Here is a 25,892-nt window from a genome sequence, read left to right as displayed (position 1 = left end):
TGTATTAATGCTTAAAGCTTTCAGAATGCAGTTTGAAAAATTTATAAACTTAATATATTTTAAGAAATAATTTAAATTAAGTAAAATAAAAAAATGTAATGGTTTGTTTAAAATATTAAGCTATCATTAAGTTACTTGGTATATATCAGTTTAATTTTCAGTAGTATATAAAAGAAATACATAAAAATCAAAACACAATATAAAACAATATTATGATGACATATCAAATTATAACATGCTTTGAGCTGTAATGAAACTGCTAATTATGTTTTATATACTATTATAATTTAGCCTGTAAGTAGGCAGTTAGGCTGCTATCACATATAAATACTACTAATTAAATAATTTAATCAAACTTCATTTCTAATTATCTTTAAATTATGCTAATTAATGAGCAACATTCTTATGGCTTAAAATAATCTGGTAATTCAGTAGATCAGTGTGATAAAAAAAAATCCAAATAACTGATTTATAGCTGATGTTACTGAGCATATATAATCCTATTCATTGACATACTACTACATAATTCAAACTTATGAATAATATTCTGTGAAAATATTGCAATGTTGCAAGCATAAAAATTATTATTTTTAATAAATAGAGGAAGATACAGTGGAATGTGAATGTTGTAATTTGCTTGTATTGTTGATGATAACTGACTGAACCTTAAGCAAGTTACATAAGCAAACGCTTCTGTTGACTCTGATATTAAAAGATCATGTTAAACAATTATAAAAAATATAATCTGTGTATATATATATATATATATATACATAAATAAATAAGTAAATGGATGTGTGTGTCCCTATATTTCAGTTTTCAGCCAAAACTACACGTCGCACATGAATGGTGTTTGTATGTAGTAGTAGCCTCAAGTCTCCATTCGTGCACTATGGTGGTTGTGTCTTGATAGCTATAAGGGTGCGGGAGATATGGGGTTGAAAGTGGTTGACTTCGAAGATGTGTAACAATGGAAGTGTTAATATAAAGCGGCATGCAAGATTTACAGGTGGTTTTTTGCATTTTGCGGGAAATTGAACATATTTTTAGACTCATGTAAAAATTCTCTAATTAGTCTGGAAACGGGGGACCTAATTCTTGCATTCTGTGAAAACGGGTAAGATTGGCTATAATGTAATTATCTTAATCTTTACTATCGTTACTTTTTGCTCAGTGAAGCGGGTCCTTGCAGCCAGATTCTAGATTACTTAGAAAAACAGTCTTATATATAAAAAAACTATATTACATACAAATAAAAACCCAGCGAAGCGGGTCCTTGCAGCTAGTTAATAATAATAGTAACTATATTACTATATTACTATATTTGTTATTATTTTTAACTTATATATTTTAGGACTTGCTAATTCTGATAATATTTAATAACTGATATGTCTAATAAACAAGCAACAAAAAATTTTTATTAATTCTTCTAAATGTTTATTCAATATACAGTGGTACCTCAGGATACGAACGCCCCAGCATACGAAATTTTCAGGATACAACACGAAATTTGAACATATTTTTGCTCCACGATACAAACAAAAACTCACCATATGGCATTACATTAGTTAGCAGAGTCATTTTTTATTCACTTCTGTTTATCAGTCTCGGTCCGCGCGTTTGCTTCGTCGTGGAAGGATCTTGCTCGATAAAGGAAATCTCGAGTTATTATCAGAAAGTGACTGATTTTATTGAAAAGAAACATCCCGTAAAGGTTCACACTGGCCATATTGCTGCTCGGAGTAATGATATTTTCCTAAGTAATTTTAGAAACATTTTAAAAAGTAGGCAAAGCCAAACCTCTTTGGATAGATATTTTACCAAGCGACCTCTATCCAGTTAAAGTCTTGGTAGAAGTGAAGGAAAGATGGCAAAAAGCAGTGAATAAAAAATTTTAAAAAAATATATAAAACAGAAAAGTTAAAAAATTAGTGTTAAATTATTTATAAGTTCTTAACTTACATAACATAATGTAACAATTTTTAGTATCATTTCCCTTCTCCCTCTTTTCCGCCAGCAGTTTACACCTCCACCATTGTCTATCCTCAAAGGTAAATTGCAAATAAAACTACATTTTTTTTAAATCAATTATTATTCTATTATGGTTATTTATACATTTACAACTACAAAATACATTTTTCAGTGTTTTCCTTACTATAGTTATTTTTTTTAATGTACTACTTAGCTTTAATTTGAGTGTGTTTTTCATGTTGAAATGAATTATTTGGTTTTACATGTAATCGTATGGGGAAAAATGATTCACCTTATGACATTTTCACGATACGATTTCAGTTTCGGAACAGATTAATTTTGTATCCTGAGGTACCACTGTAAATTTGATAGCAACATGGAATTTTTTGAACTCGGTTAAAGATCAAGTGAAATTGTCAGCCATGAAGCTTGGCATATAAATCAAATATGAAAATGTAAAATTTATATTGAGTATGGAATTATGATTATTTATTTATATTTAAAAAATTTTTGTTATAAAATATATTGCATATGATATGATTAGATATGATATTTAATTTTAATCATTTAATTCTTTTCAGTTTCTGAAAAAGACTGTTCTAGACCAAATCTTATTCCAACTTTAATTCATAAAGAACAAGTATGTGACACTAATGATGGTCCAAGACTTGAAACTTGTCACAGTCCAAGAAATGTTCCTGATTATGACAGCAGTGCAACAGTTAGTGCCGATGAAGGTCAGGGCTTAAATGAAAACGATGGAAGTACAACTTCGACACAGCTAGCGAGTTCAGAAACTAGTAGACCACAAAGTGGAAATGGAAATGAAAATGCCAACCAGATTCCTGGTAGTGGAAATTCTTGTATTTCATTCTCAGTGCAACCTAAGGATAGACTAGATGGATCTGGAATACATGAATCGTCATATAACATTCCACTAGTAAAGACATTATTACAAGATCCCGTTATTGGAACAATACCACATGAAATCATAGCTTCTCATCATTCTCGGACTCAAGCTTATCATCCGTCACCTCAGGATGGTAAATCTCAAAAAGATGAGCCAACTTGTGTTAGAGACCTCATTTATCAAGCTATAGAAATGAGCTTACAATCACCTGTAAAACCAGGAAAGAGTACAACACCCATCACTTCATCATCAACATTACAGTCAATTGTTAACAGAGAGAGAGAAAAGGACATGTTTTCTCGAGAAGCTTCTCAGGAAATAAAGGATGAAATTGGTGAACATGCAAATTTAAGTAATACGCCTCCAGCGGCTCATAAAGCCTCACGTCCTCATTATTCAGTAACAAGACCTGAAGGACTGATGGCTCAGTATGCACATCATATGAATAGGGAACCAGATATGGAGATATTAGATTATGAAGTGCAAGATCTGAGTAGGAAAGACAAACCTAGAGATAAAAATTACAGTCCTCCAAGAGAATATGGATCTCTAAAAAGAGAGAGAATTGTAACTAACGTTCGGCCACCTTCCGAACTGGGTTATTCCACTTCACATAGTCAATTTTCACCTTATGGTGGTATTCCTCCGCCACCAGCTCATTCTAATTATAGTAGAACAAATAGACTTCTTCCTCCACCTGACTTGTCTCCTCAATATACTACAGAACCTCGAGAAGTATATTATTCTCGTTCTAATGAGAGTCATGGAAAGACATCGTATAATGTTCCCGATCAGTTGCATTCTCAACCTCCACAATTAATTGCCCAACCACCAACACCAGTTACTCCTGCTACACCACCACCTTCACGAATTTTACCAAAATCTGCTAAATGTAACGTACCACCTCCTCCTCCACTTATAACATCATCAGTTAAATCTACGCCTTTATCACCAAAACTACCATATAAGGAGAAATTAATGTCACATCCTCCTCCTGGTTCTATAACACAAGGCACTCCAGTTAATCAGCATCTCTCTTCTGCTTCTAATAATATTAATCATTCACAATCAGTGTCAAGACACGACAATTTTTTGGGGCATCCTACAGCGCATATGCCTAAAGAATCTGGATCAATTACATTAGGAACCCCATTATCTCACGATTCTGCTTCAAAAAGAGGAATGTCAGGCAGTGGACGTTTAGAAGGCTCTGTTGCACCAACTCCCACTTTTGATGGCAACAGCAGAAATCCAGTAACAGCATCAGAAGGTCTTCCTAGGCCAGGATTGAGGGTCATGTATGATCCAAACGCTATAGAAAATTACTATAGGCGCATGTCACCTACTGGACCATACTCATATCCACAATCATTTACTGCTTATTCTTCACCACAACAAACTTCAAGATCAGCTTATCATTGTGAATCTCAGCTTAGTTCAAAACAAATTATGATAGATTTCAACACATCAAAACAAATGCAAATGAGAAGGGGAAGCAATTCTGAAAAAGAAGCTAGAATATCTCCTAGAGCACATGAAAACAATCCACATCCACCGTTAAGTGGTTCTTCTACTCCAGATCCTCGTATATTTTCAGTTTATACAAATGTTCCTTATCCTTCAAATACAAGTGGTGTCCCTTTTCCAGGTCAAGGATCTGTTTACTTTCCAGTTGGTGATTCTAGATTTCATCATCATAGTAGTTCACCAATTGTACAAATAGATAGGACACACAGTCCTGGAAATGAATCTCAAATTTCTCCAAATACCTCATGGCCATCACCTGTGTCTAAACAATCTTCTGTTCATAGCCCAGGACTTCAGCAAGGTCATGTCACGCCTCGTCAGAATGTTATTCAGCGTAGTATTACATGGGGAACTGCTAAACCATCGGTAATTCAGACTCCGACGTCAGCTTCGCCTCGTTCACTAGACATGAGGACAGAACCAATAAGTCCCGTGCCACCAATAAGAAAAGGAGCACCTTCTCCTCGACATCCTCCACCAGGGACATATTCTATAAATCCTTCTTCTCACGATGCATTTAATACTTTAGTTAATGCAGCTGCAGCTCAACCAAGCTTAGTTGTACCAAAAGAAGAAAAACGCTCTCCAATTGTTTCAAGTCCAAATATGCATATGCATTCAGAGATCACTCGCTCCCCAAGGGAAAGATCAACTGTGGAAGGATTGGAAAAATCACTTCTAGATATGCATAAGAGACCAAGATCTTACTCCGAGTCAGGACAATCAATAATTGCAAATAATTCTCGCGAGAAATATCGAAATGAGAGAGAGCATGGTAGAGCTAGCGTGGAAGGCTTACCGGTAGATGGAGAAAGAGAGAGGATTATTATTGGTCATTCTAATATCCGAGAAGAGCAACACTATCTTGTTGAAACAGGCCCAAATACCGATTATGATCATAATAATTTAGAACGCTTAACTGTAGATTTGGAAAGACCTAAAATGGGAATTACAGAATCAACTTCTAGTTTACGGTTGTCCAATGCAAGAGAACCATTCACCAGAGAACAATTTGAAAAACAAATGAGACAACCTAATTATGGCATGTCGAGATCAAGTCGTGAAAGAGGTTTATCTCAGAACAGAAAAGAGGACGAAAATCGTCCAAAATATATTAGAATGGACATGGTAGAAAGACCCACGACTTCAACTCCTTATACTCATCAAAATGAATTAGATAATGAAGCTTCTAGAATATTTTCTCAATCATTTCAAAAGGACCATCAAAAACCAACTTCCACTCAACATGGCTTTACAGCTGCTAATCTTATCGATGCTATTATCACTCATCAAATTAATCAGACTGCCGAAAATCCTGGCAACAACAAAAATGCTGCAATAGATAATTTGTTCCAGAGACAACAATCTGAAAGTGATGCTAGACAACATGAAAGTGGAAGAGTAAATCATAATAATGGTAGGCAAGAAGTTGTAACAATAGACGACGAACCTCCTATAAACAGAGAACGGTATAACAGGGAACGACCTAGTAGTCATAATCATAACTCTCCTATAGCACAAGATTCTTTTGCTTGTATGACAGAGAAAAACATTACATTGGGTGAAAGGATTGCTGCTATTATATCTAAAGACTTTAGCTCATCTAATGATATACATTCTGCCCAGTCCTCTTATAGTCATAATCGTATTGCTGTTGGAAGTTCTATGTCACCTGCATCCTCAAATAGAGCAAGTTATCAATCTGATGTGTGTCATGTACTTGATTCTCATCATCATAATAGGCCATTAGAAGGTATAGCTGCATCTCTTCCTGCTGAAGGTCTCTCTGGTACTCAAAGTTCTCCGATGAGTGAACCAGATCACAGTCTTCAGAATTGTTCTGGTTCGGCTTGCAGTTCTCATAGTTGGAAATTACGAAGAGCTTTACAACAGGATCGTGATAGAGAACATCAGTCTCCAGGTTGTGCCGATACTTCCAGTATTTCTCATCAGCCAACTCAAGTTGCTGGTAATGTTATGAATCAAGACGAACGTCAAATTATTAGAGTTGCTCAATCGGGTTCTCCGTGCATTCAATCATCACATTCTTCGAGATCATCACGTACATCTCCGGTTACACCATATGCTGTCGAACCTATTTCACCACCAAATCAACCTTCATCGGATAACATTATTAGTAATAACTCTCGTGTAATTTCAGCATCGTCAACAACATCTGGGGACAACAATTCATTTCCCGGACATCCTTCAAATAGGACATCTGCTTGGGTAACAAATCCGGGTATAACTGGCTTGCTAACAACTCGCCGCTTGTATCAGCACGAGTCCTCGGAATCTTCTGTTTCTGTATCTAGTTCCGTTGTTCATAGTTCTAACATTCCCACTTGTATAGGAAACTTGGGTCCCTCGATTTCAAACAGACCACCTCATCAACAACAAATTGGACTTTCTCCATTAGATTATGTAAAAAATAGAATTGTTGAGGTTATGAGAACTGCTACTGATGAAAATAATGAAATTCATGAATCTGTGAGGAAAGGTATTCCTTCTTCTTCTCAAAGTGTGCAAAAAGAAGAGAAAGATCAATCACAAAATATTAGATATAATTCATTAAATAACTATGATAATGAATGTCCTTCAGAAAATATTAGAGAAACCATGACACCTCAATCTTCTCAAAGGTATAGTCCTGCAGTTACTCCAGTTTCTTTTATTCCTACTCCTCCACGCCCATCATCTGCTGTTGATTCTAATCCTGGTAGAATTAGTGTAATGGCAGACAGTTCACATCTCTATAAACATAATTTAGAATGTGTTCCACACAATTCTGATTGGAAAGATGTTCGAATATCTAGAATTAGACCCAGGTCAGCTTCTCCTAGTAGTACGGAAATAACAACAAAAGAATTAGAAGAAACATCAAGGAAGAAATCTCGTCTAGAAAGTCACTATATACCTGAAAGTTCTACAGAAAAAAATAATTTACCCCTTCCAGAAAGTTCAGAAAATGCACATAGTAGTACTACGTCAGGACATTTGGAACCTCCACAATTAGCCAGTTTCGGAGAGCAGAATGAAAATAACAATTATATTTCTGAAAGTCATCCTTCACCTCCTATTAGTTCTAACGGAAATGATTTATCTAGAAGTGCCTCTCCATCTGAATTACATTCTTCTCAGTCCAGTCGAAGAGAAGGGGAGAGGTCAACGGTAGAAAGCTCTACATACTGTGAAACAAAAGGAGAAAACCAATGGGAAGTTACTTCTGGTGTTGGAGATGATAGAACTACAACTGATTGTATCTCACATATAGTAGACAGTCCTGCATCTGGAGAAATGGTAATTGATGAATCGTCAAATATTAATAGTGCATCTTCGTCTCAAATTGAACCCGTTTCTCCTCCTACACAAGAAACAATTTCCACTTCTGGAAATATAGAAACTCGAGATCAAGTTGGTAGTAGTAGTAGTACCGGTAATGCACAGGTTGGCAGTACAAATGGAAGTCTCTCTCTCTCTGATCCTAGTCAGAGTGGTCCTGTTACATCCACCCAGGGACAGAATAGCAGGGCCAATACCCCTCTGTCGAGCGGAGTAGTTGGTCCGGGATGCTATTCTCCGTATAGTTCATCAGTTTCTAGCACTAGCATAAGCAGTAGTAGTCCAATATATTCCTCTAGTTCAATGACGCCATCTGTATCTTCCAGCCAGCACATTCCATATTCAAATTTTTCTAGAAATACCCCGTATCCTTACGCTTATTCTGCGCTTTCGGTCAGGTCGTTAGCCGCTTCGGCCCATCAGTGTGGAAGTCCGTCTTCGACACAAAATCCAAATTCTAGCCTTTCTTGCGCATCATCACACATCCAGTCATCTGCAGTAAGCGGAAGTAGTTCCTCCAGTAATTCTCCCTCTTCTTTATCTAGAGAAAATCAACCGGCACCAATTCTTTCTTCTCAGTACGAACCTCTGTCGGACGAAGACTGAAATTCATTCCCAAAGGGAAATTTTGTGTGATTAAAGAGACTAATCTGTTGTACAATATTGTGCATTCCATATTACAAATTAGTGCAGCTAATTATGCTTCACGGTGCCTGAAAGTGGTCACATTCATGGTTTCTTGTTTTTAAAGGCCTGTGGAGCATTAAGAAGGACAAAAAATCTATCAGATTCTGCTCACAACCCACCTTCAGAAACTGTGTTCGACTGTGATTTCGTTTGATAAAATACAACTAAGGAAAACGTGTGCACAAGATAGCTACATCTCAGAAATAAAGGAGAAAGTGTTTCCTCATAATGTCCGTCTGCTGACACTGCCATCTCACAGGGAATTATCTCGTGCGAGCGGGACTCAGAGTGATTTCCTTATTAGCAGGTGCTTTGTGCCTTGGTTTCATGTGCAGGGTACTATAGGAATCCTACAGACTCCAGTATGTTGCACCACTGTAAAATGTAAAGCCAGCAGACATGCATTACTTCTTTGTGTGTTTGCAAAGTTGAAGGGTTCATGAATATACATTAGTATTTGTAAATGTTAAGAAAACAAAAAAAGGTTCCTGGTTGTTTGAACTTCTTTCATTTTGTACATGTGGCAAAAGTACACTGTTTCTTGCAAAGAAAATATTTCCACATTTTAATTCTTATGATTGCCCTTCCTTTTTTTTGTTTTTTTTTTGGTACAGCTTTGACAGCAGGATGTAAAAAATCGAAATAATATGGAGGTATAAATTACTGGTGTACATATTTTTATGGACCTCCTTACTTTACCTGCTGAACATCTTAGGGCTGTTCTTCACAGATTGTATATCATATCTGTGCTGGCTGTTTGTGACTAAAACAGACTGTAGTGTTCAAAAGTTGTTACTTTTGTTGGCAAATTAAACGTTGTCACAAACAATCTGGTGTAATGATTGTGTTTCCTTGGATTCTGCCGATATCATTTTAAAAATTTTTTATTAATAAAAGTGCCTACATGCGAGTAAGATTTTAGTAAAGTTTAGTTTGTTCAGTTAAATATATATATATATATATATATTATTGGAATATAATAGAAAAATTCGTATTATTAATTGTTTAACAATTAGTTTACATGACTAAGCTACTACTAACATAACGTGTAAATAAAATATAGCGAAAAAACCTAGAAATGTGTAAAGGATTTTGATGAAAATAACTCGGGAGCTCCTTAATTAATGTAACAAATGATCGCGTGTCTAAATTTATCAAGCTCTACTTTGTAAACATTCCTGCCCCTAATTATAACGACACCATCATTTTTGTGTTATATCTGATTGCAGTTAAACTGCACTCATGTGCGAGAGGTTCTACAGAAGTATGTATGCAATAGAACATTAAAAATAAAAAATTAATTTTAAGATTTGACCAAAAGTTTAGGGACGGCACATACAACGTGATTTTTCTCAGCTGGGGACAATATTTACATGTATTGAAGATAGTCGTGCGGCCGGCTAGAACAAGAAAAATGCCTCAACAAATCGTTGGCAAAAGGGAAGTTCGGAATATTTGGAAACAATTTTCACTATTGCTGAAGAAATCAACAATTGAAAATGTACTTGCTAGAGGAAGTTAACTGGTAATTGCTTTAGCCTGTCCTGTAGCCAAATTTCTGCCGAAATGCCAACACCCGTTTCCTGTGTTCTCCATCAATCTAAATACGCAAAATTGAAGAGCCAACCTCACCTATGAAGGACGACGCCATTCTCAAGTGGTCGGAATGTAATATTCGGTGGAATAATGTATCGTTCTGTAATAGAGTTTCAGTTTGGACGACGACACGCATTACCACCGAAATGATTTAAGGAAAGAACCAAACATTAAGGTGCGGGTACAGTGTCATCAAGAGGAAAGGCCGATTTAGAAGTAGTTCCTGCAACGAATTCACAGATGCGCATTTATGTGTTTACAAATGGCTTCTAGGTGGAGGTAACTATTTTTCAACAGGTTAACGCAGCCTGTCGACCAAAGAATGGATGGCAGAAAGAAATATTCAATGATCGAAGTGGTCTGCAAGATCAGACCGTAACATCGTAGAAAGTGGTTCGGGCAGTATACAATAAAGGCAGGCGGTTTTCGTTCTTTAATGATCTCCAAGATGCGGTGTTACGTCACTACCTTTCAAAGCCAGTTGGAAGCACACCGAAACGCTTGGCCGAGTGCCTGGTGACCCTACAAGCTATTGATGTAGCAAAAACAAAAAAAAAATCACGTTGTATATGTCTTCATTATGCTTTTTGGACACGTCTTAAAATTGATTTTTTTTGTTCCGTTGTCACTTCTGTAGACCTGCCCATTTCATTCATTGAAGTGAAATTTCCGATCTCTCAATTTCTGTTTTGTGAAGAATAATATATTGTAAATTCCAAAAAATGACTATAAAGAAATGCCAAATTCTACTTGAAATGTATTATCATGTGGAGAAGTTTCTCATTCGTTATCCAAGTGCGAAGTAAAGGAACGAAATCGATTTTAGTTGTTTCGAGATTATTAGATGTCGCGAGACAATAGACGAAGCCGTGAAGATCGGATAATTGCATCTGTCGATGGCAGAGAAGGCCAGACGATTCGAACGAAACAGTTCGTTGTCCGAAAAACGGGCCTCTATCCTAGCAATTTCAGTAGTACCTGGGCTATCGAAGTTCCTAGATGCTAGACGCTGGTGCTGCACGATATGGGTTCGGATCCTTGTGATTTTAGATTTTTTTTAATGTGTAACACAATTAGTAGTGTGATTTAATACATGAACGAGCAATTATTTATCGTCACAATACCTTAAGAAGCATCATTCTGATGTTAAGTTAAAAGAAAATATGGACAGTCGTATATAAATTTACATTAGAATTTTAATTAAACAATCGCCAAAGACAATAGAAAATAAATTAGCTACATTCAAAAAATAATAACTCGATGAATATTGGAGCTCCAACCCGCAATTTCGAAAAATAGCTGGCGTAAAAGCTAAAAACAATCTAACAACGAGATTTTAGTTAAAAAGAAAAATTAATTATTAATAATAAATAATAATGTCCGTGGAGCCGTCTTTTTTATACAGTATTTTTAATTATTATAAAATGACAAAACGCATAATTTGGAAGGTAGAGACGACTTTTATAATAAAATAAATGCTAACAAGTGAAATCATTAAGTCCGTTCCCACTCGAGATACGACTCCCCTTTATCTTCTCACTCGGGGGACCTTGAAATTTTGGCGGCTAAACATGAGGGTGGGGAGATAGAGGTGGTTCACCTATCATATTTAAAATTTTTTTATAAAACTCGTGTCTACCCTCAAAATTAAGCGTTTTGCCATTTTATAATAATAATATATAAAGTTTTTATTTAAAAATTCTAATAAGAGATAGCGCCAAGGACAATTTTTTTTATTTACGATTATGTTGTTTGTTTTGTCGGGTTATGGCGACGAAACACTCGGCGCTATCTGCCTTCTGGGGGTCTTTTTAAGGGTAAAGGATCCCTCCCTATTCGGGCGTTACGGACGTGGAGAAAAACCCGGAAAACTTATTTATGATTAATAATATAAAAGTTATTTTTTAAACAAAATCTCATAATACCCGGAAAACTTAATTTTTATTTGCCTTATTTCGTTGAATTTCCATTTCTTCTTGGTCTTGAGAGAGAGTTTTTATAGAAATTTTCTATAAAAAATAATTTCTTCATATAAAAATGTATTTATACAAAATTTGTACCCAAATATTTTTGACAACAGAAAACAATACACACGAATGAAAAAACGAAATTCAAAATACATTTGTAAACTAATAAGATCTTTTACCGAAGTTTTCCATCCTTTGCGATACTTTTGTTAACCTCATTATGATTTATTAAATGTCAACATAAGCTGTAAAGAACTATGAAATCATTAACCGTTTAGCCACGAACATGGGTTTCTTTCCTTATTAATTTTAGTAAACATATTGCATACTTCTCTAGTGAAAACTACACATTATTTTAAAATAATAATTCAATTGTAAATCCACTTTATCTGGTTCTTGATTTTCTTTTAAGGCCTTAAAATTAATTTTTGAATATTCCGTCATATTTGTAACGTTTGTACCTTTCTTGTCCGATTTTTTAAAAAACTTCCCACCTTAGATTTTGATGTCAAAATTCTCAGTAGAATTTTGAGCATTGGCTGGAGCATAAATTACTTTCTGGTAAATATAATTAACTCTGAGGAAAGACGTATTCAAAAAACGAAAGTGTCGACTTTCGCCTCTTTGACTCGGACATTTTGGGTGCTGTTTTTCGGATTACGGAGTTTGGTTAATTTCGGTTGAACTGCGGAAAAGTTATCCGAGTTGAAATAAAAAGGAACCAGATTTACGTCCCTCTCGGATCGTCTCTGCTATAACGGCATGCCCGGGCCCGTACCGATCTCCTTTCGTCCCATCGGAAAATTTTCAACTTTTATGTAACTGTTTCAAATGGCTTTTTAGTCAGACGCAGTTCCCTCGGTCCACACCGGACAAAAGCTCAACGCCACTTTTCCTACTTATTTTATTTCTTTATTATCTGTACTTTTCATCGTATTTTTTTCTTTTCTCGGCAGCTTTTCGTTTGTCACGCATTACTGCTCAAACCGCTGATCCAGGCTAATTTCGTCGATAAACATCGTTTCGAGTTTCTCCGTGCCACTTACTTTACTAGTTAAATACTGTGCCGCATTCGTCTGAAATCGTCGGCCATATTTGTTCGCACCGAGGTAAGACCGGAAGGGATTTCCGGAGGATAATTCCCTTTGGAAAGAATTAAAAAATTAATAAAATTAAGCAGTACAGTATATTGAATATATAAATAACTTTTTTAGGTTGCCGCGTCGAGTCACAGAAAGAACCGAAGTTGCGAGCTTACAATTGAATTATATGACAATAAAATAAGAGCAAAACAGTGGCCCGTAAGCGTATAATATGTTTTTGTACACCTACTGTACATTTATATACCACTCGCGTTTGTTTTTCACAGATAGGCCAATACGAAAACTACACATTTCTATCCTTTTCGGATAGCAAGAAAGTCTACCGATGATAAAGATTCCGGATTCGAATCCGGTCTCAAAATCTGTATAAAATAACCACCTCGTCTTACCTCGACCCCCGCCAGTACATAAAGCGTAATACATAAAAATCGAACGTTACTCCGCAACAGTTAAGAAACGATTGACAATCGAGTCGACACAAATGCCGTACGAAAATTCTAAGAATATTTTATTTAGAGTACGTCGAACGAATTAAACGGCTTTCTAACGAGTAGGAATTCCATTGGTACGCGTGCCCGTTGTCTGTCACGTTTCAACTTTGACGAAATTGACGAAGGAAAGGAAATGGCAGAGAGCGACGTCGACGTTTGTAAAAGGTGAAACGACAAAGAAATGTCCGTTAAGCAATATTTCTGGTAAGAACATTTACAACTGCGATTTTAGGGAGGCGGCGAGATTCCATCGAAGTACGTCAACTTTACCAAACCTAGCACTACGTAGTTACGCTTGTGATATATTTTACGTTCAATTTTAAAAATTACTTAAGAAAAATATAGAAATTTACGGCTTAGTAACTAAATTTAAAAACAAAAATTCAAATACGTTTCACCGGGAATTATTACCCGGTTAACGTTGGAATTCGTACTATCGAATTTATATCTGTAACGTTAAATTACTACTTACGTAATTAATGGAACTCGTCTCGTTTTCGTAATAGAGGAGAAGGTGCTACTATGGAACCCCAATTACATTTTAGTGAATTGTAAACAAGGTATCGTAACTAGACCCACATTTTTTGTGCAAAAAGTACCGGTAACTATTAAACTAAATGTTCCTAATTGGATTTTTCGTTAGCGTAACTATAAGTATGGCTTTTGAAGTCAGAAAGTAGGCTTGGAGAAAATCGGGTGGTAATACGGAACCTTACCCTATATTTTCAAAAAATGCTTTAATGTAGCCAAAAACAAATAGGAAAGTACAAAAAATGTTAAATAATTACAAAATTATTTACTCCGATGTATTTTAACGCAAAAATGATTTAAATGTACAAAGAAGCTAATCATTTACAAAAATCACAAATATCAACATCAGCACAATGTTTATGTGCACACATTAGGCATTGCACCCACACCTCCCCGTGACTACCATCCGCAAACAGACAAGCAGTGTCATCTTTAAAACCAGGCAAGTCAAAAGGAGAGTCATCATCGCTTCAATATTGGCACAAGAACAGTGTGCCCATTTATCACAACTGCTACATTTATAAATATAATTATTATAAAGTCTCTGTAAATCCGCACGAAAAATATATAAATTTTAGGTTTAGCGGTAGACCATCACACAGCAGATAGCTTCTCTTTATTTAATCACTGTATATGCATTTCGGTCCTATTAAAGAACCCTCTTCAGTACTACAAAACATAAATATTATAATAAACCTTATGCGAGTAAAACCACCAATATAACAATTAATATTTTAGTTTTTCATTACCATTTAGGTACACAGCTTTGAATACACATTCCATTAGCACTTTAATATCAAGTGTATTTAGTAACGTTTTCTGATTATCTATAATAAATATTATTCTAGATTAAATCTTTATCTATAATTATTCACAACAATACCAAATTTTAAAANACACATTCCATTAGCACTTTAATATCAAGTGTATTTAGTAACGTTTTCTCATTATCTATAATAAATATTATTCTAGATTAAATCTTTATCTATAATTATTCACAACAATATCAAATTTTAAAAAACATTTTCTATAAGATTCTTAAAAAATGGTGATTAAATATAACTTATAAAATTTCATTTTTACTACATTTATTCTTATTTTTCAAATAAATAAACGTAAAAGTTTCAACTTACTTGTAGACTGTTTACCTTACCAGACGATACTGTCACTTCGCGCGTGCTCAGTTTCGCGCTATTTTGTAAGCGGACGATTTTTTTTTCGTGAAAAAAAATGTTTATTTCGATTGTTATCTTACATTTTATTTCTTGTTAAGATAGTATTTAAATTAAAAAAATGTTTTCGTAAATAAAATAAAACGTAAAAACATTATTTTATGGTTTGAATTTGTCGGTAATACCGAACAACGGAGGAGGTGGATTCCGTATTAAAAGCACCGATGGGGTCCGTATTTCACGCATCTCCGTCTTGGGTTAACTTAATTCCTGTCGGCACCAAACTTTAAAAACGTGAAAGTCACGCAGATTAATATGCACCCCTAAGTCTCTGGAACGGAATACGTGCACCGGCGAACCTACAACTACGCGATTTATATTTTAAAAATAATTAAATTCGCTTAGCATTCAAAACTTGCGAATTTTGAAAAAAAAAAAAAAAAAAAACAAATTTGCCGATTAAATACGGACAACCGTTTAACTGAAATAAAACTGGTTTTCCCCTGACTACGGATGTCTGCCTAGTTCGGTTCGGCAACATTTCGCTACGGTTCGCCTTTATTATCGATTCGAAATGGGGTGGTTCGGTAATATCCGAAGTGTTCCATAATACCACCTAATCGTCTATAGATTTACATTACTTTTCTCCAAACATACGAATAAATTATCTTGGCAAAGACCAAATTAGCGACGTAGAACACGGCCCATTGGTCGTTACGTAAACGTTTATTTCCCATCGGTCGTAATCGATTCGGCCCTCGTTAGGTTTAAGGCAGCGTTTTACGCTTTAACCGTCGAATTTTTTTTAAGAATTTGAATGCGACTATTTCTATGTTTATTTTCCCGTAGAATAATTTCAAATTTTATTCTAATTCTATTTGCAAAATTTATAAATCTTCGCGGTCCTCCCGAATTCTCTCTCGGTTCCACTTCCGATCAGACCTTGTTTAATTAACTTAGATAAAATGCAAAATATTTTACGGAATCTTTCTACCGAGAAATTTCATTAAAACACAAGTTTTAAATGCGTTAAAATACTTTCTTCCCGCGATTAATAAAAGAAATTAATTTATCTTCTTCGTAAGAAATAATTACTGTATATAAGACGCATTTCCATTTTACCACAGACTATTTAGTGTGTCTTTGGCGGTCGACTCAAATTCTTTTTTATCGTATCGCGCGGTTTTTAAACTCTTTTAGCCAGCCCATTACGAGTTCGGTCAGGTTCGTGCGTACGAATCGACGATAAAAGTTGCTCGGAATAATACCCCTTCCTCGCGCGTTTCTATACACCGCGTTAATTCAAAATCATCAGGTCGCAAAACGAGTTCGGTGATTATTTTAAAAAAGTATTTGATAACATAGCGCAACAAAGTTTGTGGGGAACCGAAAGCGTGTGTCGATGGCATCGAGGACGAAAAACAAAATATAGTCGTCATTCCTCCGAGTAACTCCGCATCCGTTTCAAAATTCCTGCGGAACGGCCGCTCTTAGTAATAGTTTATCGTGGAAAGCGTCTTCCGTGGCTCGGTCCCATTATGCGCTTTTTGCCAATGAAAATTCGTAAGTTGCGAAAGCGCGATGGTATTCTAATTATTTCGCGGCTATTTCGAATGCTCTGTCGGCCAGACAATCCGTTTTATGCTTAAATTTTACCATCGAGATCCTTCTTTTAACTTTTCTCTTTAAAATTGCGTATCCCTCCGTCACCGCGTTATCCGTCGTTTCTAAATGCCCTAGGTCCGTATACGTAGGTCCTGGACACGCGTGACCTACTTCCGGAGCCGCCATTTTGGGGCTTTTTCGGTGGCGTGTCTTAAACAAACTTCTACCGGAAGTCGGTTTTATACCGCATCGAACTAAAATTGCGTAAAACTAGCGATTTCCGGTCTAAAAATATAATAATAATTTCGGATAATTACGCGACCCCAATTTTACGTAATTTTTTTATCAAAAAGTTTAAAGAAACGATCGTCCGTATCGTTTGCTGCGGCGATCGAAACTAATTAAACGGCTGCTAAAACCGATGCAATTACGTATACGGGCACTTCCTAAAGTGGTGCGACAACGCGAAAGAAAATTTAGAGTATAATATGGTAATTATATAGTTTAAGGGAATATGAAATTTTTATTTATTTATTATAAAAAGAATGCATACTTAATAGGCATTCAGAAACCGCATAACATTTTTCCGGGCGACCAGTATATAAAGTGCTATAAACAAAAAATTATAGGACTACTTGCCGATTGTGCCCCGTTCGAGACGCCATTGCTTATTAAGCTTGTTTTCGTCGCCGGGCGGCACATTGGACGGCGGAGGCGTACGAAACGTGTCACGTGACTACTCATTCGCCCGGCATCTCTGATGTGTTTTCTGATCACTTATTCGTCTTGCAGAAGAATTCGTTAAAGTGTAGAGACATCGTTAATCGAAATATTAAAACATCATTCCATTTTAAATATGGATAAAATCAACATATAACAACGTATGATAATTCGATAAATAAGTAATAATTCCACTCTGGCTTTAAACATACTAATCTCTTCCGTGTCTTAAGGAAAATTGATTTTATTTATTTACATCAAGACAATAGACATCTTATGTTGCATCTGACTAATATTTATTATCATAATATATATCGTGATAGAATTATTGCCTTTAGCGAGCGGATTTACCTTCGTTGTTTCATATAGTCATTCATAATTTATTATTATTACAGTAGAGCATCGATTATCGGAATACCGATCAACCGAAAGCGTTCCAGTCTGCAAATTCAAATTTCCGCTAATGCTGTGGCGTTGCGGCACTCTCTCCCTCCCTACCAAACTAAACTGTAGACTTACTTTAATGTACTACATTATGTAAGGTACTGTACAGTACGTATTTGTAAGACGTGTGATACAAATTATATACAATACAGTTTTGTGTTTAATATATTTTTTGTAAATAATCAGTTATCCAAAAAATCAGCTATGTGAACAACCCCAGTCCCGAAATGTTGCGGATAATCGATGTTCGACTGTATTAAGTGATCAGAAAACACGTCAGAGATGCCGGGCGAGCGAGTAGTCACGTGACACGTTTCGTACGCCTCCGCCGTCCAATGTGCCGCCCGGCGACGAAAACAAGCTTAATAAACAATGGCGTCTCGAACGGGGCACAATCGGCAAGTAGTCCTATAATTTTTTGTTTATAGCACTTTATATACTGGTCGCCCGGAAAAATGTTATGCGGTTTCTGAATGCCTATTAAGTATGCATTCTTTTTATAATAAAATAAATAAAAATCTCATATTCCCTTAAACTGTATAATTACCCTTCTTGCTTTTGTGTCAGATTTTGTATGTAAAATTTTTTAAAAAAATTTAGTCTATATATATCTTTGAAATCTTATACAGCTAAAGTTGAACTTATATAAAACATTACAGAATAAAAGTGGGTCTAAAACTGTTTTAAATGTAAATACAGTAAAATGTTTACCCGCAGTCGTAGTCTCATTTATCTAAAGTATTATCATCGTTTTATTCGATCGTTTCTTCTATCACGGAAGACACTACCAGAAATCTCGCGTCTGTAACGGTATCCATTGCCTAAAACGCCCGCTAGGGGCGTCCTAGAGACGATTTTAAATTAACAATAAATTATTTTTATTTGTAATAGGAATTTATTATTTATACCACGGAATGGTATAAATAATTATTATACGCCTCGATTAACCTGGCGCCGCGCGTTTACGACATCCCGTGACTCGGTGAACGTCGCGCATCGACTGGCGGGAAATTTGTCGAAAAAATGGCGGATACATTTAAAATCGAGGTTTACGAGCGAAGGTAAATAAATAAATCAAACTATTTTAAGGTTTTATAGAATGTTTAATAGGTCCGTATGACGCGATTGGGACTTGGACGGAGCTGTAGAGCGTATCGATAGGAACAAAAAAGTCAAAGGAACCGCGCCTCGTGGCAATTTGTAAATAACGCCCTCTAGTACATGTTAAAATAATTATTTTTTCGTACTATACAACATTCCTGGCAAAAACACGCAAGATTTTCAATAGCCATTTTATAAAAGAAAACGGTAATGTTTATATCGGATGAAAAAAGAACTATTTCGGCAATTAAATAATCTTTCCATTAGTTTTTTTGTTTCTTCGGAAAGTTTTCTTTCCCTAATTGGCTTCCTTTTTCTCGTTATAGATTTGGGAGGATTGGACGCACTCCATTTTAGCATCTTCCTTCCGGTTCAGTTTACATAGACTCGTAAATGCCCACAAACGGCGCATCCGTTTAGTCTGGAGCGGGAGTTGGCCGACGTTTCTGGCTCCCTTGGCGCCATAAGCTCGGTGCTAATGGTGAAAACAAAGGAAACAGTAGACCGTAACTCGATTCGACGATTTAATTATCATTATTCCTTCTTACATCGTTACTTCTCTCTACAATAGATTTTATAAATTCGCAGATCCTCATTTAAATTAAAAATTAGAAATATTTCATACTTTACGGATGTTGCGTGACGAATAGTCGACTGGTTTATTCTTTAATTACTTAAAATAGAAAGGTTAAAAGGTTTTATATTCTAACTATAATCAATTGTTATTTTATGAATATAAAATTATTGAATTCTCTCTCTCTTTAGAGATTTTTGAGGTTGTTTAAAGTGAGAAAACACTGTTGGGCTCGGGAAGAACCCGATTTCAATCTCGTTCCATCTTTTTCGTTTGACGTAGACCAACGGCGAAGAAGAAAACTTACTTGTTAGTGTAGTAATTGACACGCAGCACAGTTTGAATAATATCAATATATATTGTGACTAGACTAGAGCCATCTGTGGTGAAATCTCACTTCCCCCCACTTCCTCCAAACTAATAGGAGTTGCCCCCTTCTAGTTCAATCCCTGGGTACGCCGCTGATATAGACCCTTCCAGCTCAGGCTGATTGGTGTCTACTCTTTCGCTGTTTTGACTATAGTCGGCGTGATTCTCTCATTCGAAATACCCATGTAAAGTTATAAACAGAAATCGAATCCAGATTCGATACGCCGGTAGAAGAATAACTTAACTCGCGGCGATACAGTAATTACGATGATATTTAAAAACGTAATGCGTTTAGGTGCTCTTCTCGACTCTTCGCTCTGCGGCACTAAAACTAAGGGCTTTAGAATTTTATACAGTATTAAGAAAGACGATTCGATCGTTAATAAAAGAAATGTTAATTTATTAACTGATGTATGATTTATGAGGGTGTGCTAGAAGTGGAACCAACTTCCGTGCTATTGGTAGATTATATATTAGAGGGGGAATGAAATGTGACAGATTGTTCCGCTTTACCGTAATGTACAATTGCAGGCATATGGCTTCGCGTAATACTATCGTAAGAAGGTGGTAGATCGTCATTAATGTCGGAATGCGATCGATCGACGAGTCTAGGCACAGATGGAATATTGTTAAAACTGGGTGAGGGTAGAGCGGGTTGAAAACGATTCGAATACGGTGGAAGAGACCGAACAAAATTCCTCTGGACTCGTTGCCTCTTGTAGACGTAACGATTCAGTTTTTCTAAACAATACCATATTATCGCCATCAGCACTATAATAACTGCGAATCCAAGAATAATCAAGCCCATTAATAAAAATATTGGACTATCTGAGAATAATCTCGATAACAAAAAGAAGGATGCAATAATAGTTAGAAGTAAAGAGATGCCAAACAGCGATTGGTATCTGAGAGGGTACCGCGAGTTTTCACTTCTTGAATAACGAATGTCGTGATGGAAGTCGGCTGGGTCCATCTGTATCAAAAAGAAAACTGTTAAATGTTTTATTATAAATAAAAATATATTGTGTTCCGAATTGAAAACACGTTTTCCAACGACATAAACTACACAAAAGTACCTCTCTTTTTTAATTAAAAAACTTTCCGTCGTGTGGGCACTAAGAGGGGCTTTTTTAGCAAACGGCCAGGCCCGCAATGCTCGCGAGGCTCGCTAACGGGAAAAGTATTATGTACGGGGAAAGACACTACTAATTTGAAGTGGAGAGCATATATTTTAAATTAAATAAATTTAAAAAATATGATTAAAAATCGCAGCTCGGTATTTTGGCCGCGTCACGATAAATAATTGCTCGTTTTATTGAAAAACCAACTGTAAATACAAACTAAATAGCTAAAAGTTTTGAATTCAATCGAAAATCGAATTTAAATATATTATAATATTTTAATTATAAAACATCGCTGCATTTTTGCATTTTAATAAAAGAAATAACTTTATTCGAGAGCAATTATTGAATGAAATCATATATCGAGTACTTAACAATTAGCTATTTTGTTCCTCTAAATGCCGTAAACGAACGTGGCTTAATTGTCATAAATTCACCCAAACTGTGGTAAAAAACGATCAATTTTTAAATTATCACTTCATTTTCAATTTGGTTCCAGTTCATTCCGCTTTCGTCTTCCAGCTTAATACACGCTCGAGGGGTAATTATAGCGGAATTCGTGGATATAACAAGGACCCCATATAACTAGATCGTTGGATGCATCGTAAGTGTCGATCTGATCTCTAATATATTCTCGAAGACTGTAAAAATACGTCTCGAAGTTAGTTCGGTCGGTTAGAGCGTCGCGCTAATAACGGGAAGGCCGTGGCCTCTACCCCACGCGAGCCAATTATTTTATTTTGTAGATTCTGACGTCGCGGTCAAAGTTCGCAACAAACTTTTTTTTTTTAATTCTTTTCTTTTGTTGCCCTAGGTAACGACGAATCCGCCCGTGGCCGAGTGGATAAAACCACCGAACGCCGGTCGCCAACGGGCTTTCTTCGTGTTAGTAAATAGGAGAGAGCGGGAATTAGATTGGAACGAGCCGAGACGTTAAAAGAGGTGGCTTACTTCTTCGAGGGCCCAACGTCTTCATAATTTGTAATAAATATTTTTGAGAGCCTAGTTTTATCGGTCCGTATTGCGACGGGCCACGTCCCGTAATGTCGTGCAGATCGTATAAGCGTATCGGGCGGAGTGCCCGATAATGAAAAATATATTACCCGTTTTTGAGGTATTTTTTAAAGCTAATCTATCCGAAAAACGAAAATGAGTGCGTTAAAGGATGCTGGTTGTTTATATTTTCTTGTAAAGAATATAAACATTAATCTTTTTAAATTATTTTCCGAGTAAACAATTAAAACGGAAAAACCAGACAGGATATGGCGTAACGATGTTCCTTTTCATTATTTATACAAATGCTTTTTTAATTAAATCGTTTATTTTACAGTCGATTTAATTTACATAAATTTAATAAATAATATATAAAGAAATTATTATTTTAAGCCTGTACAGTACGTATTAAAATATTAAAATTATTTTTAATTTAAAAATTATACAAATTAAAAAAAAGCACGACGGATAACGCGGTCCGAAAGAGGTAAGTGTCTTCCTCGGTCGTCTCGGCTCGTCCCAATTAGCAGCAATCGGCAGTGAGCCGACTGGGGGATCGGGATCCAGGTTCAAAACTGGGCGAGCAATCACCCAAAATTCTTCCACCGGCGTTCTTTTTCGATAAATCGGGCTCCTTCCTTCACCATTCGGCCGCCCCCATTGCCGGCCTGGCTTAGCCCGTAACAGATATGATTAAAAAGGCCCTCTTAGCGCCCACGAGGTGGAAAGAGTAAGAATTCTTTATAGTTATAGTACATATACGTATTTGTAAATGATTTTTAAGGGTTTATTGGTTTTTTGGAATACGGCGACACGATAACGCGCGGACGATGTATCGAGGGGATGCCTCTCGAAAGGTCTTTCTATCGGAAAATGGCCTCTATTAATGCGTTAGACACCTGAAGAAAATTCCAGAAAATTACGCGTGTCCAGCCCGTTGCTGGAGAGTGGACCCACGAATAATTACCAGTGTTCGGTGGTAATTACCGTCGCTGGACTTAAGGATTTATATATATAAGTCCTTATTTATAAGATTTACACAGGTCCTATTTCGGGAGGGTCGACGACCCATTTGTCCCGTCTTCCATTTATTAATACCTCGAAAGCGTTTGTTATAAATGATTTATTCCGTTGCATTAAGGCACAAATTTATTTTTTAAACATTTTATTATTTAAAATAATATAATACAATTTCGTTATAAAAATAACTCTATTTCGTTGTTTTTATATACTCCGAAGCTCAAAAAGGTTTATATTATAATATTAAAACGGAATTCGAGAGGCTCCGAGTGCCTGTATATAAAAGTCTTTTTTCGTACGCTAAAAGATAATTTGACTTTTTATATGTCGACCTCTTTTGCATTTTAAAACATTTTTATGTTTTCGGGAGAATAAATTGTGAATATTATATTAAATTTATAAAAAGTCCTTACGTAGCATAAATTAATTAGTATAATTACATTTTTAAAGGAGAAATAAAGAATCAAAGTACGGTACTCACAATGTTATATATTTGATGCCGCCTGTCGTATTTATAGTAATCATATAATAATACGAATAGTATTATTATATGTACATATAATAATACGAACGTCGACGTCATAAAAATATTGCGTACGTTATCGGTGACGACACCCGTGCAGAAATGCATACTAATTATTTCACGTACTCTACAGTACCTTTAGCTAGAGAGAATTGGACGATCATTCTAAGTTATAAAATAAGGATTTTGAGTGGATGCTGTTCCAAATCGTTAGAGAATCCAATTTGTATTTCTAAAATGTAGGTTATTCTAGTCGAGTCCGATTTGGTCTTTTAAAATTTATCAGGTTCGATTTAAGTCCTCGTCATTTTTCACGGATAATTTAGGTCAGAAATCGGCTTCCGTCTTTCCTTTTTGTTGAGAATTAACACCACGAACGATAAATTCAACTCCGATTGTACTTTGGCACTCGACTCCGGCAAAATTAAAAACCAAGTCATTTTATAGGGGGAGAGGCGCTCGAAGGGGGTACCTACTCCGAAAGGAGCCCCGGTCATTTACCTAAATAGTTTTATAATCAGTATTTGTAATATTTAGCTCGCATTAATATATTTTTTTTATATAAAAAATTAATTTTTAACAAATATTTAATAAGAGGAGAAAGGGAGGCGATAAAATTCGACCCGTACAGTACGTATCTTTATTCTACAACATTCGCGCTTCAATTTCACCTTCCGAGAAAAGTTAGTGCGCGATCCGGCTACTTGACAGAAAAGGAAAATACTGTATATACTGCGAAGAGAGTAGGCTATTCGTTTAGAGAGGGGATAATAAAGAACGATTCGAAAATATTCAAATTCAATTAAGTCAAAACAATTTAACCACTAAACGCAAATACTACAAAGAAAACTACACATTTACGGTCATCGATTAAATTGTTGCGTTTTGTATTTAAAATAAATGAAATGTAACAAAATACAAAAAGATTTTAAAACATTAATAAATATAAAATCAATTTTCTTTGGTTTTTAATAGAAAACTAAATTAAATTCGAACTGCCTGAGTTTTCCCCACTCGGCTGTAAAAAATATTCAAACTTTTTAAAATTAGTTGTGAATTGAAACGTTAATAATGAATTTTTGTCGTCGACTATTAAAAGTATCGTAAATTACAACTCGAAGAAATATAAACAATAGAAATTAAAAGTTTATTCCTTCTCTAAATATAATTAATAATTATAATGAAACGGCAAAAAATAAAAACCGAAATGACGCCTTGTGTATTTACGTAAAATTTAATTTAGAAAATCTCGTCTCGGGAATAGATTGATAAAGGATTATTCCGATCTCGTATTACCCTTTCTCTCTTCGTAATCGTCGACGCCAATCATTTTCTTCGTTCGTCCCGTTTACAATATTTAATAAATGAACAATATCCATTATAACACAAACTTTGTGACCAACGAATGAATACGGCGACTCCTACTCGACTAAAACGCTATGGAGAGAGTCTAGAAATTAGCTCGAATAACTTGTTTCTAATCGCTGTTGAAACTGTGGCAAGCGAGAAAACTTTTCTGAACCGCGGTCTACGCCGTCTCTAAATCGTTGTCTCGCCATCGACTGAGAGTCAAAATAAAAGTAGTCTAGCGTAAGCCGTGGATTCGAAAAGTGAACGTACAGTACAGTAGAATTGAGATAAAGTTTGTTTTTAAAATGAATCTTTCTACTACAGAAATCCTAAAAATAGAGTGAGTCGTAAGTCTCGATACAAGTAGCGAAAGTGGTAACTAGTGCTTATTTTATCGGCGCAAATGGTATCGTATGATGGCAACAGAATAATGCCAATCCGTTCTCCCTTCGTTAGTCATTTCTTTTCAATCGGTTCACCTTCCCCAAAACGAAAAAGAAATTAGTCACCGCTTTCACCATTCGTATGGAGACTTACGACTCACCCCGTAGTACGAGATACGCGGTAATTAGGTTGCCAAGTGCCCTAACGTCTTTAGATTTTATTCGCGGTTTTGCGACGGAATGGAATCGGCAGACGACGAGGGCTGCGGCCGTATCGCGTCGACCCGAACGAAAGAAAGCGTTGCCACTTTCGGTGAGTCGATGAAGAACGATTGACCGCGGGTGATAGCCGAATCTTTAAAAGAAATTTTCTTTCGAATCACTATCGCAAT

At 35.8% G+C, this 25,892-nt stretch overlaps 1 protein-coding gene and 1 long non-coding RNA gene across 2 annotated transcripts in view; one reads left to right on the top strand and one right to left on the bottom strand.

Moving 5' to 3' along the window:
- The window catches only part of LOC111623995 (nuclear receptor corepressor 1-like), a 39,645-nt gene extending 30,379 nt beyond the window's left edge, over positions 1-9,266 (top strand). Inside the window, exon 19 of the mRNA XM_023366766.1 lies at positions 2,553-9,266. Coding sequence (XP_023222534.1) covers positions 2,553-8,356 — 5,804 coding nt within the window. The 3' untranslated portion in view covers positions 8,357-9,266. The remainder of the gene's footprint in view (positions 1-2,552) is intronic.
- Positions 9,267-19,059: 9,793 nt separating this feature from the next.
- On the bottom strand, positions 19,060-23,747 carry LOC111623751. Its single transcript, XR_002756476.1, has 3 exons — positions 23,726-23,747; positions 19,793-21,083; positions 19,060-19,729 (listed from the first exon to the last, which is right to left on the bottom strand). It is a non-coding gene; the product is annotated as an uncharacterized LOC111623751 (long non-coding RNA).
- Between the last annotated feature and the right edge of the window lie 2,145 nt (positions 23,748-25,892).

The sequence above is a fragment of the Centruroides sculpturatus genome, unplaced genomic scaffold, assembly GCF_000671375.1.
Source record: "Centruroides sculpturatus isolate CEXI.00-Female unplaced genomic scaffold, Cexi_2.0 scaffold49, whole genome shotgun sequence".
Taxonomy (NCBI): Eukaryota; Metazoa; Arthropoda; class Arachnida; order Scorpiones; family Buthidae; genus Centruroides; species Centruroides sculpturatus.
The sequence above is the reverse complement of the archived record's forward strand: the minus strand, read 5'-3'. Positions and strand labels throughout refer to the sequence as shown.